This window comes from Patella vulgata, chromosome 2 (genome assembly GCF_932274485.2).
Source record: "Patella vulgata chromosome 2, xgPatVulg1.2, whole genome shotgun sequence".
NCBI lineage: Eukaryota > Metazoa > Mollusca > Gastropoda > Patellidae > Patella > Patella vulgata.
The window spans coordinates 90,786,418-90,799,834 of NC_065880.2; the positions used below are offsets into that span (position 1 = coordinate 90,786,418).

At 36.5% G+C, this 13,417-nt stretch overlaps 1 protein-coding gene across 1 annotated transcript; it reads right to left on the reverse strand.

Annotated features, from left to right (window-relative positions):
* Window positions 1-201: 201 nt before the first annotated feature.
* On the reverse strand, window positions 202-11,827 carry LOC126810120 (nucleolin). Its single transcript, XM_050535102.2, has 9 exons — window positions 11,691-11,827; window positions 10,422-10,698; window positions 8,219-8,299; window positions 5,930-6,041; window positions 4,763-4,881; window positions 3,811-3,958; window positions 2,755-2,867; window positions 1,566-1,664; window positions 202-734 (listed from the first exon to the last, which is right to left on the reverse strand). The coding sequence occupies exons 1-9, from the start codon at window positions 11,736-11,738 to the stop codon at window positions 679-681; spliced, it is 1,053 nt and encodes a 350-aa protein (XP_050391059.1). The 5' UTR covers window positions 11,739-11,827; the 3' UTR covers window positions 202-678.
* Between the last annotated feature and the right edge of the window lie 1,590 nt (window positions 11,828-13,417).

Genomic DNA, 13,417 nt, shown 5'->3' on the forward strand with positions numbered 1-13,417 from the left:
CTGTTTATGAATCGTGATACGAATTGTATCGTAGTAATTGAATCGCAATACGTATCATATCGTGACTGCAGTGGTAATACCAAGCAGCCAGCACTAACTCAAACGACTGGACACTTTTTATTGCCCATTCCCTCCGTCCTGAAACTAGGCTGGTAAATCTTGAAGAACATTTCTTGACCAACACAAAGGAAAAATCACAAAGTTATTTAAATTCATTTTATATACATTCTTTGAACATAAAGTCAAATTAATGAAAATGAAATCATCCAATGTGTATGGATGAAATATAACATACAGGTTTTAAGTCCTACTTTCAATTTTATGTCATCAGATTATTCTCAATGAGCAAATGTGGTCTGAAATGTTAATTAGTATCTTATCTGTCATAACAAAAACTCTGATATCTTGATTGTCCCTTAAGTCTTACAGGTGCTGGAAGATTCTGTCTACCGTGAGAGACTGGTAAATTGGGTCAAGATTATAGGTGTCTGCTGTAATTACTGGAAGATTCTGTCTACTATGAGAGACTTGTAAATTTGGTAAACATTATTGGAGGAACTGGCTGTATAATTACTTAATGGTTTTCTCTCACTATTGGAAACTTGTTTGTTATTGTAGCACCTCCCAACATATGTCCAAATATTTTGAGATTTTTGTTTTAAATGTTTTTGATATAGTTTATTCCACCTCCATTTTCTTCTTCATTTTCCTTTCTCTCTTTAGTTTCTTCTTTTCTGTCAAAAAAATAAATAAATTAGAATGTTTATTTTGTCTAATTATGAAAATGCGCTGAAAACCAACCAAAAATTGATCATTTCTATTGAATCTAATATTCAAATAGCATCCAAATGATTACTTGGCATATTCAAATATGTGAGAACAATTTGGGACCAGTCAACGGAACTCTACTGTCGTTTATGTTCTAACTGATGACGTCAACTGGCAGACTATCGCCATTCTAGATACGACCAAGACCGGTCGCATTATTAATAATGACTTGGCATATTCAAATATGTGGGACCGGTCAACGGAACTCTATTGCCGTTAATTGTTTGATGTTCTAACTCATGATGTCAACTGGCAGACTATCGCCATTACGGATACGACCAAGAACGGTCGCATTATTTCAATTACGCATTTCTTGTAATTGAGAGAGTGAAATGGGGTTTAACGTCCACTTGACACAAACTAGGTCATTTCGGGACTAACATATGGTTCAACCTTTTTATTTCAATAATTCGCTTGCGCATAGGGGTCTTTAGCAGTGGGAGGAAACTGAAGGAAATGGAGAAAACCCAGTAAGGCTGGACAAGCGACCCTACTCCTTGTCATGTACAACCAGGGATTCGAAACCACGCCAGTTGACTCAATGACAGGCCTTATGATACAGCGCGCACATGCTAACCATTCGGCCATCCAACCCCCCACTTGATTTGATATTTGTTGTTTATATCTAGCAATACCTACATAGTTGGTCTTGTCCCCTGGTTTGTCTTATCGGTTTAGTTTGTGTGTAGTGCGGTCCTCCTGCACTTACTATTAAATTTTAAAATCTAAAATCCTACCTTGATGTTTCTTTTTCTTCGCTTCTATAACTTCTTTACTATCATTCATTCCTATACCTCCTGGTAATGGTCTCTTCCTCTTGTTTCTATTTTTCTTTTCTAAAACAAAACCCACAAGTCATTCAGTTAATAAACACCTTCTAACTCAGTTAGAACCAGAGTTATTGTAACCCAAAGTCTCAATGAATCAGATTGCTTTTCTCTAAGGAGAAAATGCCTATCAGCTAATTAACTTCTACAAGATTCTAGTTTAATTAGAAGGTGTGACAGATCAATTTTAATACCTAGTCCTCTGCTTTCTTCCACGAAAATCCCTTTTGATATGATTTAAACAATAGAAACAATAACAAGAATGGCGCCCACAGCACCTTTTTTTTATAAACCCTTTCTAGATAAAATCATGGGTCTGTCCCTGCTTGCCACCATAGGGCACAATTGTGCTTTTTTTTTTCACTGAGATAGGGGCTGCGAATTTCTTTTTCGTCCTCCTTCCCCTGACAAATGTTGGATTTGCCTCTCAATTCTGCCTAGCCCTTATGGCAAGTTTCTTAGTACACATTTGTCTGTGATATCAGCCAGGGTGGAATGGGGGATGGGGGAAGAGGGGGAGGGGGAGAGAGAAAAGAGAGATGGGGTTTAATTTCCACTCAACACAAAATAGGTCATTTCGTGACTACCACACGTTTCAATTTTATTTAATAATTTGCTTATGTATAGGGGTCTTTAGGTGTGGGAGAAAACCAGAGGACCCTGAGAAAACCTACGAGGTTGGACAGGCAACCCTATTCCTTGTCACGTAACAGCGGGGAATCGAAACCACACCACTTGACTCAATAACAGACCTTAAGATTTCACGCACACACGTTAAACCACTAGACCACCCAACACAACTGGGATAAATGAAATGAAATGAGGTTTATGAGGGAAATTTTGCCAGGGCAGCAGAGCTACAGCCCACTCTTATATCGAATTCCGACTGCCAAGGGATCTTTTACATGCACGCCAATATGTACCCGGAACTCGTTTTTTCGTACTAGGAGGAATAGGCGTAGCAAACCTCTACTTCAGTAGAAGTAGATATTATGTTACCTCAATCTAGGAATATTTCATAAGAAAACACAGATCAATATTAAATTTGGAACCATGAATTGATTTTCTTACATCGGTAAATATATCATTAATAACTTACGTTTTTTTAGAGCGTAACAAACAAATATTTTTCTTCCATCTAATTCCTGTCCGTTAACTTTTTTCATGATAGCCTCGGCATCTTCTATATTTTCGTAATTTACAATCGCCAACCTGTTATAATAATGATAGATAGGTCAATAAAACAAAATAAAATGGGGTTTACTGTCCTATTTTTACGTACCAACCAGCTCATTTTACGATATGAATAAGGAGCTGGGGTGTAGTACTGGAACGATATATTGTTGAATCGATGTTTCGCGATTCACCTTCTCATGAAGCATGTAATGAATCGCGAGACGCTGATTCGATGTATTGTGATTCTTTTTATTATGTTTTTTTGTCGCTTCAGTAAGTAACCTGCCACACATTATCCATAGGTACACATAAACTCTTAAATTGTTTTGGTCCTTAAATTGATCCATATCAATATCGTGATATAAAGCAGTTTTATTTCTTCGACTTTGACATAATTTGTTTACATTTCTTTATAATTTAATTTAAAAACACAATGTGAAGAGAAATTTTGCCTGAACAGCAATGCTATGGTCTACTCTAATACGTATTTCAATTTCAGTACATTTTAGCTTTAAAGGTCACCGGAAAAGCCTCATAATTTTTTTAAATAATGCAAGTAATAATGTCAACATATCCTTTCCATAAGTATAAAATGATCCCAAATGTCAATGTTACCTGCCACAGATAAATTTCAACGTCCTAACTTTCCATCAATAAACAATCTGTGACATCATTTTAGTCCTTCTGCTCATAGAAACAGACTAGAATATGAGTAGAAGGACTAAAATTACATCACCGTTTGTTTATTGGTGTACAATTATGACTACTCACTACCTGTGGCAGGTAACAATGACATTTGAGATATGGAAAGGATATGTTCACATAATTACTTTGCATTATTTAAAAAAATTTCTGAAGCTGGAAAATTTGATATAGTTCGAAAAATGTAAAAAAAAAACAAAACACGCAAGCGCTTTAATGTTAGTTACTATTCAGTAAATAATGAGAATTTTGTCGGGAATAATCGGGGCCTACTTACCCTCTCGGTCTTTCAGAGTTTTGATAAAATAACAATTTGACTGATTTACATCCCTCGAACACTACTTTCAGTTGATCTTGTCGTGTATCAAACGATAAATTTCTCACCAATAAATCTTTATTAGGTTCACCTGCCTCGGATAATTCATCTAGATAACCACAATAGAAAATAAATTATTCTATGACACTTAGAATTATTAGCAATTAGGGTGGGTTTAAGCATTCAGGCCCCGAGAAGTTAAGAATTTACTCAAAATTGTACACCTTATTTTAACTAAAATATAGCCCTTTATAAACTTTTGTTTTAATGTATCCAATACATCGATAAGAAACTATGTTCAAAGTTTTGTGTTTCTGGACCAAAAGATATTTCTCATAAACAGTGACTGAAAGTTGAGTTAATTCTTAACTTAATTCTGTGAATGCATTGTGAAACCGGACATTTCTCCTTCAGCTTCAATGCAATGGGAAGAATTTGTCTAGGCAGCAGCATTTCTGCTTACTCTCGCCAAGGGTTCCTTGTTATATGTGCACATCAAATTCCAACAAGGGTTATATGTACTCCAATGTGTACACAGGACCTCGGTTTTTCATCCCCTCCAATAAATAGACCTCCGCCCTGTACCACTGAGAGAGAGAGAGAGGGTTTTACCTCCACTCCACACAAACTAGGTTACGTCGGGACTAACACATAGTTCAATTTCATTTCAGAAATTCGCTTGCGCGTAGGGGTCTTTAGCAGTGGGAGGAAACAGGAGGACCTGGAGAAAACCCATGAGGTTGGACAGGCAAACTTACTCCTTGTCACGTACAACCAGGGAATCGAAACCATGCCAGTTGACTCAATGACAGACCTTATGATGCAGCGCTCATGTGCTAACCATTCGGCCATCCCCCCCCCACGCTTTTAATTATAAGAATGTTTATCATATAAAATATATAAATCCACCTACTTTGACTGGGTAATTTTTTTATTTTCTCTATTTTAATCTTCATACCATGTAATCTTTTATTGTTAGCTCTTAAAGCTTTCGACAGTTGATCAGCATTCTCTAATACTAAATACATCACCCTGTAAAAATAAACAACAAACCGATGTTGATAGCATAACTAGAGGAATAAATATCGAGGATATCCTTTTAATAGACAGAGTCAGGTGTATTATAGATTTGTATTTTCTACAGGAAAACAGCCAGCTAAAAATACATTGTTTACATTTCGATACCAATATGGCAATGTGGTATCCTTTAATGTACTGCCAATGGTATTCACAGGATCTCAATTTTGCATATCCCTCTCTGGCCATTGCTGGATTGACTTCTGATACTTGAACTTTTGAGGGAGTGTGTCCATTCTTCCCTTTCAGTCAAATCTCTAAGTACAGCAACATGACAGCCCTTTGTTTAATCTGGGATCTTCCCTAAAACTATGGACATTTAAGGTATTAAAAACAGTGAAAGTATTGTTCGTCTCCAAACAGTAGTGTTTACATTTGTCATGCAATTAGTTCTTCTGCAATATTCTGCTATGCACTGGTTGGAGCTTTGTTTAAACGCGAATCATATAGTTACATACTTAGGTATTGGTGGTTAATCGGACTATTGACCAGTCATAATTTGGAACAGAAATTTGCTTTTATTACGGCAGTTTTGAGTGGGATTAGGTCTAATCAAACGAAACACTGTGAAGAGTATGCCATTTTGACTCATTCAAATGATTCAAGGCTTTTTCTTGCCAGGCCAATTAACCTGCACCACAGACGGATGGGAAAATCACTTTGAAATTTCTCGGCCAACAGTGGGATTGGACCATGTAACCTCCTACTTCTGCCTACTTTTCATTTAATCACAACTATCAATGACAAGATGCCTTTCCCTTGCCAGGCCCTCCTGTTGTCAGTGGACATCCTGCACCACAGGAGAACCAGGCTAGAAAAGTTCAAACAATGTTTTATGGCATCAAAGTTGATGTTTTTAACAGTTTACATAAGTGCAAGCGAATCATCAAAATATAGATGTTAGTTTCGCAATCTCTCTCAATGTCTGTCACTATCTCTCCCCATCTCAATCCCTATCTCTCTCTCAACTCTCCCTCCACCTCTCTGTCTCACTCCTACTTACTTTTTAGCCGGGACTTTGATGACTTCCGTTACTTGAATATTTCTTCGTTTAAAAAACATTTTTACAGCTCCACCTGTCGTCTTCTCACTTAAACCACCGACTACTAAATAGGCTGAAAGACAGACACACATCATTCTCAAGTCCATAGCTAGGCCTGCTTTCTATGGCCGATTCTAATAAAATTGATGTCAACACAATACGGCTAACTCTATCTTTCTGGCAATCGTAGTTTCAAATCATGAAACGTGGCGTTTAACGTCCTACTCTCGGCACCAACCCAACTAATGTCAAGGGTTATTTCATGTACGGGGAAGTTGGGTGGTCTAGTGATTTGAGTCAAGTGGCATGAATCACAAAGTTTGTCATTGGGTCAAGCAACGTGGTTTCGATTCCCCGCTTGTACGTGACAAGGAGTAGGGTCGCCTGTCTGACCTCTTTGGGTTTTCTCTGGGTCCTCAAGTTTCCTCCCACTGCTAAAGACCCCTAGTAACAAGAAATTTATCAAAATAAAATAGAACCATATGTTAGTACCGACTAGACCTAGTTTGTGTTGAGTGGACATTAGACCCCATTTCTCTCTTTTATGTGTATAGTATGTCAAAATGTACATGAGTGGACCTGGTTTTCTGTCCCATACAAATGATCATGTGTTTTTCTCTAGATTGGCAGAGATAACATTGTACTCAGATGTGGATAGAAATACTCAGAACTACTGCCAATGGTCCCATCCTAATGACTCTACACCTCTACTTGCCGGGCTTTTTATCCTGCATCACAGACAACAGGCGCTGGAAAATCACTAACAAATGTCTTGGCTAGCACTAGGATCGAACCTGTAACCTAGGTAATGATCTGACGGCATACTTTGTAGGTACAATTAAAACACAGAACCTATTTCGTTTCATTTTTTATAGTTCAAAATTTCATTTTAATTTGTCTTTACTACACAAGGATCTGGAAGAGTTGTTATATAACAGGCGTTGTAGTGGATGTGAGGGATTAGCCAATGAAACGGTCTGTTAGGCAGGGTTGTAAAAATCCACTAGCCCGACGCCCGGGGCTACCAAAAATAACTTACGGGCTAGTGATCTATTTAGCCGTACTAGTCCTGGGCTAGTGCCCTTTCATTAGTTTGTGAATTAAACTAGTGGCGATAGAGATAAATAAACTGTAAAACATCCCACATTTATTTCTCAAATTCCAAGGAAAACTCAATCATAACAAAAGATTTTCTGTAGTAAAACTTAGAGCTATATGGACATTTTTTGTACCCCTTCTATTCATTCATTCTTGACATTTCATTTCTCCATCTTGCACGCTTTGACAGGTCACGTATAAACCAGTTGAAATCAGGTTGATTTAAAAACAAAAGACTCACTTATACTTTATATTAGATTAGTTCTGACATACATGTAAATATTTGAAAGCATACCTTTGTATTTTTAAATACAAGATAATTTTGATTATTTAACATGTCAGGTATTTCCAAAGAATTTACTACACGTGTTCATTACACACACGCCATGATGATTGGTTCCAGTGACCTGTGTGTCTTCAACTTTGACCCTATCGGCACACAGCATGGCACTCGAGTGATAATATAAACAATTTTACTATCCTGTCTATTTTAATATTATATCAGCACATCAAACTGATTTGTTTCATTTTGAGACTCTTTATAGAGTGACCAGGTGAACAAATACGGTAAAACAATTAATTTGTCAATCAGTCGAGGCTATTTCCTGCTTTGCAGTAAGTGCTAATAATAACGTAACATATACAAATCTTCGAGCGGGAATTAAAGGACGCTAATTTACCATGATATATTATAAATGACATGTGCTATATGAAGTATTTACATGGTCTTTAGTGAAAGAAAACATAGTTGTGGCTACCATTCCTGGTTTTGAAGGTCAGATAAGATATGAAAACGAATATCGGTTTGTAGTTTTTTTTAAACCGTTTCACCAGTGTAACCGAACCGTGACGGGTTAACGGAGTAGACGTATACATCCTTAATTATTAGGCAATCAATTAAGTCTACGATCATTATTAAAAACGATTAATTAAATCTTGTACCTTGTCAAACTATGGACTAGTGGCTATTAATGCCGGGCTAGTGCCTGACAGTAGACTACTAGCCCTGGGCTAGTGGATTCAAAAATATTTTTACGCCCCTGCTGTTAGGCCATCGAAAGTATAAAAAAAAAATGAAATGAAATATAGATGTGTATTTTAATCAGATTGTTGTAGGTAATGACAAATAAACATAGATAAATATAGATTTACCTGCTTCTCCTGTTTTCTTTTTTTTAGCAGATTTTTGTTCTGGTGTTGGGCGTTTTCTTTTATTGTTTGCTGTTACAGTTTCTAGAAAATAAAATATTATTATCTTTATATAAATCAGTCTTGACACGATATACTGTTGAATCGATGTATCGCGATTCACCTTCTCACGATTTACAACATGCTGAATCGATGTATCATGATTTTTTTTTTTATATTTTTTTTTGTCGCTTCAGTAATTATCCATATCACACATTATCTATGTTTAAAATACAGATGTGACGTCACCCTTTGATGCTGGCGTACCATTATTTCAAATAATCGTACAGGCAACTTGCCAATCGTACATTATTTATACTAGAGAAATATTGACATATTTCACTGTAAAAGCATGTGCGGAGTGTCTGTATTTTAAGTTGTTTAATGGTCTCGAGCTTAAGACATTGCATAGTATATTAAAACAACACGAGGGCCGTGCCGTTTCAATATACTTAATGTCTCGCTCTCGACCATTAAACAATACATACATGTATACCAGAGCTGCCGACAACCAGTATCGCAGCGCAATTTGCGATACATATTTTGTCCGTTGCTAATCAAAAATTAAAATCTAACGTTTTTGATTCGCAGTAACTGCGAATCAATAATATGCCCGTCATTTTGGATATTGACACAAAGATTTATCCACATTTCTCAACACTTTCAACGCGTATAAAATATCAAATAAATTTAATAAACAAAACGGAATTCTCCGTGTGACATTTTCTTCTCGAACTACCCAGACTCAATTCATGATACTATATAATACAGGGACATAACTCTATGAATCGGGACTATTAAACCGGAAATAGGGAATCAAGTAGTACCACTCACGTTGCGAGACATGTCAATTTCGAGTAATTATATCAGTATTCAATTTGAAAAAAAATACATTCAGTGTATCCCCCACGTATTGTAAATAAAATATAAAAAATAAATACGTGTAAACGTATTGTAAAGTGAGAAATCAAAGTAAGATTTCCCGTAAACTATTATTGTTTATATCGCGTGCGTCTAGTTAATCGAGATTATTCGTAAAATACCGCGTGCTTCCGATTGAACAAAAATAATAACACACGATAAAAAGCAGACGAAATTGTTTTCTAACGAAGAAATAAGAAGCCACTGCCAAGAATTGGCTTCAGACGTAAGGCCTAACAAAAGTCTACATTCATTCAGAAATGTTCACAGCTAGCTGTAGAAGTGCTAACATTCTAAAAAAATCTTAAGAATGAAATCTAATCATTTGCTATCAATTAAAATTAAAATAATCTTGTTATTTAGGTGTTTTATGTGGATTTGAAACTGAAAAACTGCTAATCAATTTTTAAATTTGCTAATCAAATTTGGCAAAATTGGACTTTTTGATTAGCAGTGCTGCTAATCATCTGTGAAAAATTACCGACAGCCCTGATGTATACACAAACACTCTTATATCTTTTGTGTCCTTATTTTCATACACATCAATAAAACAGTTTTATTCCTAGGACATGTCAATTATTTGTTTTCTTGGTAAATATTGACCTGTTTATGAATCTTATCGTCTGAGCGCTTTTTGCTGTACTATTTATTAACCACGTGATCTCCCCAAATGAAAAATATCAGGGTTTATCACTCTTGGTGCACAAGTCTTTGTTTTTCTGTGTTTTAATACATGTCCAGTGCAAAATTTGTAGTTCTGGTATCAGGTGATCAAGCGGCAATACTATATACCGGAAAACACCAGAAAACACCAGAAAACACCATGTTATACTGAATACCAGAAAACACAGGAAAACCACTAAATACCGGAAAACACCCTAAATAGGTAACAAAAAGCCTGGTCCTCTGTTTGCGGAGAGTTAGGGTTATTGTTAGGGCTGGGGTTAGGTTTTTCCGGTGTTTTCCAGAGGACCAGCGGTGGGTTAGGGTTAGGGTTAGGTTTTTCCGGTGTTTTCCAGAGGACCAGCGGTGGGTTAGGGTTAGGGTTACCTATTTAGGGTGTTTTCCGGTATTTAGTGTTTTTCCGGTGTTTTCCGGTATTCAGTATAACATGGTGTTTTCCGGTTGTTTTCCGGTGTTTTGCGGTATATAGTATAGCTCTGATCAAGAAATACTAGAAAGCATAACCTGTCTTGTGTATGACACCCAACAACATTAATACTGGGTATTAGAATCAGAAGCCTACCTTGCATAACTTCTTCCTCCTCGTCGTCATCATCATCATCATCATCATCATCATCATCATCATCATCATCATCATCATCATCATCATCTTCTTCTTCTTCTTCTTCTTCTTCTTCATCATCATCATCATCATCATCGTCATCATCATCATCATCATTCTCGACATCTTTTCTTTTCATCTTTTCTTGTTTTATTAATTGTTCTGTTTCCTCCTCACTGCTGTCATCCTCCTCCATTTCCTCTTCTGATTCAACTGTTTCTACAAGTTTTTCTTTCTTCTTATGAAAATAAAAAAAAATATTCAAATTGAATTGAATTTTGAAAGATTATTTTTAGAAATGAAATGAAATGAAATGGGGTTTAACGTCCTACTGTTCTGCTCCGAACTGGGCTATTAAAGACGGGCATACGCCATACAGTGTGCTATGAGGGAAATTTTGCCCAGGCAGCGTCACTACAGCCTACCCTTATATCGAATTCCAACTACCCCCGATTATGATTATTTTTAGATAATAGTCGACAATTAAGTCTGGGAATAAGAAGACAAATGTCTCTGACAATGTCAGTCATAAATCCTCTACTGTCTGTCATTTTCCAGTATGAGTTTAATAGAAAATCTTACACAAGTTACTTCCCTTCCCTACAACTATCGTGTAGCGTGAATGTCGGATTTTGTCACACTCTATCGTCTTTATCCAGAAATGATTATAATATTTGGTCCCAGGAACATATTAAAATAATGAAACATGGTAGTACATGTAATTCATGTGATTTGAGACAGAGTTGAAATAGTGATAGATTTAGGGTCAATTATGGTCACATCAACCATAATAAATGTATGGCGGGGTATCAGGTTCAAAATGCGATCTGCAGTAGAAAGTAGAAAATAAAAAGCCAAAGAGAAAATTCTTATCCAAAATGGACATTTTCGTGTGGGAAACATATACCGCTCGTGCTTTTCAACCTAATACGTCCATCTTTTCAACTTTAAGTCGTAAATATTCTACTTTCAACAAGCAAATTATTGAAATAAAAGTCAACCATGCGTTAGTCCCAAAATGACCTAGTTTGTGTCGAATGGACATTTAACCTCTCTCTCTCTCTCTCTCACACAAAATGGATAGGCCTAACCATAATGAAATTGACTATTTCTTCTCTGAATCAGTTAATGGTGGTGTTGGCCTATTTCATGTATTTTCGAAAACGTGCCATCATTTTAGACCTAAAATAGAACCATATCAAATCTGTCGTGTTCTTATTCAATACTTACAACTTTTGTTTGTGTATTTTTCTTCTTTTTTGTCATTTTACTGGGCATTTTAATGATTAACAGTGCGCAAATTCAACAAAATAATATAATAAACAAGCTTGTAAATAAAAACACGTGTTTCCGGTTACAAAGATTTACCTCCCTTGGAAATTTAAAGAATTTATACAGATTCCGTCGCAATCGGCATTTCTCGATAAATTTCGACAACTAGAAAAGAGACCCTACATCTGCATTACATTACATTACATTATTGATTGTGTATGAAACTTTTACGAAAATGGAAGCGTGTACATAAAATATTTCATGCTTTGTACTATACTGAATAGCGTCTACATTTCTTGCTTATATTCACGTGGAGGGCCTGACAATTGACAGCTGTCTACTCTAGTCGTTCGGATGGGAGGGAAAACTGAGGTCCCGTGACGTGCACCTAAAAGATCCCTTGGCAACGGCGGTTGAAATTCGATGAAAAAAAGGGTAGGTCATAGTGCCGCTGCCCGGGGAAATTTCCCTCATAGCACACTGTATGGCGTACGTGTTGTCTATAATACGATCATCAAAAATGTCAGTATACCACGGCATTTATTGATTAAGAAGATCGATAGCCCAAATGATAAATTTGTCTATCTCTACACTGACAAAATAGAGAGTGAATTCTGGGATTAATAAGAATTATTCTTTAACAATTAAAATTTATGCATATGTTTAAGCGATAAATATCTGCCTATTGCAGAACTTTTTGCTTCAAATTTTATATAAATTATTTAAAATTAGACAGTTTTATTCACATGACAAGCTCATAATACTCTCTATATTATCGGTGGTTGGGATTTTGAACGGATTGAAATCGAGGCTTTGTTGTTATCGTAACAACGGTAGCAATGAAAATCGAGACTACACTGTTCTTCAAATAGTCAAAACTTCGCCCAGAAATGAAGTAATTTCACTGAAGATATCAATCAACATATATTCCTTTTCCATTATCTATTTTCAAACCTGTCAGCTCTTTAGGCCTATCTAATTCTTACACAACACATCTTTAAGATGGGGCTGTGTATTGATTCATAATTGTGTAGGCCTAGGCCTAATAAGGCTTTATATTTTAACACCACTCGCCATCCAACCCCCACTCTGGATATATAAAGCAAATAGTTTTCAACATTTGTGCCTAGCTTTACTTACATATTTAAAATGTCTTTAAAACCATCAAATTAACTTACGGGGGGGGGGGGGAGATATACGTTTTCATTCTTTATGCAGCAGCCACAGTGGATCAATCCCACTGTTGGCCGATAAATTTACTGAATTTTATCCGCCTCAGGGAACAGAACAGTATCTAGTTGTTTGGATGGGACCAGAAAAGGTTCCATGTAAGAACCCTTCACAGGGGAGAGAGAAATGGGGTTTAACATCCACTCGATACAAACTAGGTCATTTCGTGGTTAACATATGGTTCAATTTATTTCAATAATTCGCTTGCGCGTAGTGGTCTATAGCAGTGGAAGGAAATCGGAGGACTAAGAGAACTCACGACGTTGGACTGGCGACCCAACAGAGAAAACCGACTCAAGTTAAGTGCCCGGTGATGTTTCGCCCAATTTCTCCATATTACGGGCAGCGATCTTGGAAATTTCATGGTGGAAAGAATGCATTTTCAATGTCCAAATGCTGAAACGGTGTCCTTCAGATCACTAGGTCAGAGGTCTGAGTCAATCCCAATTTATAAC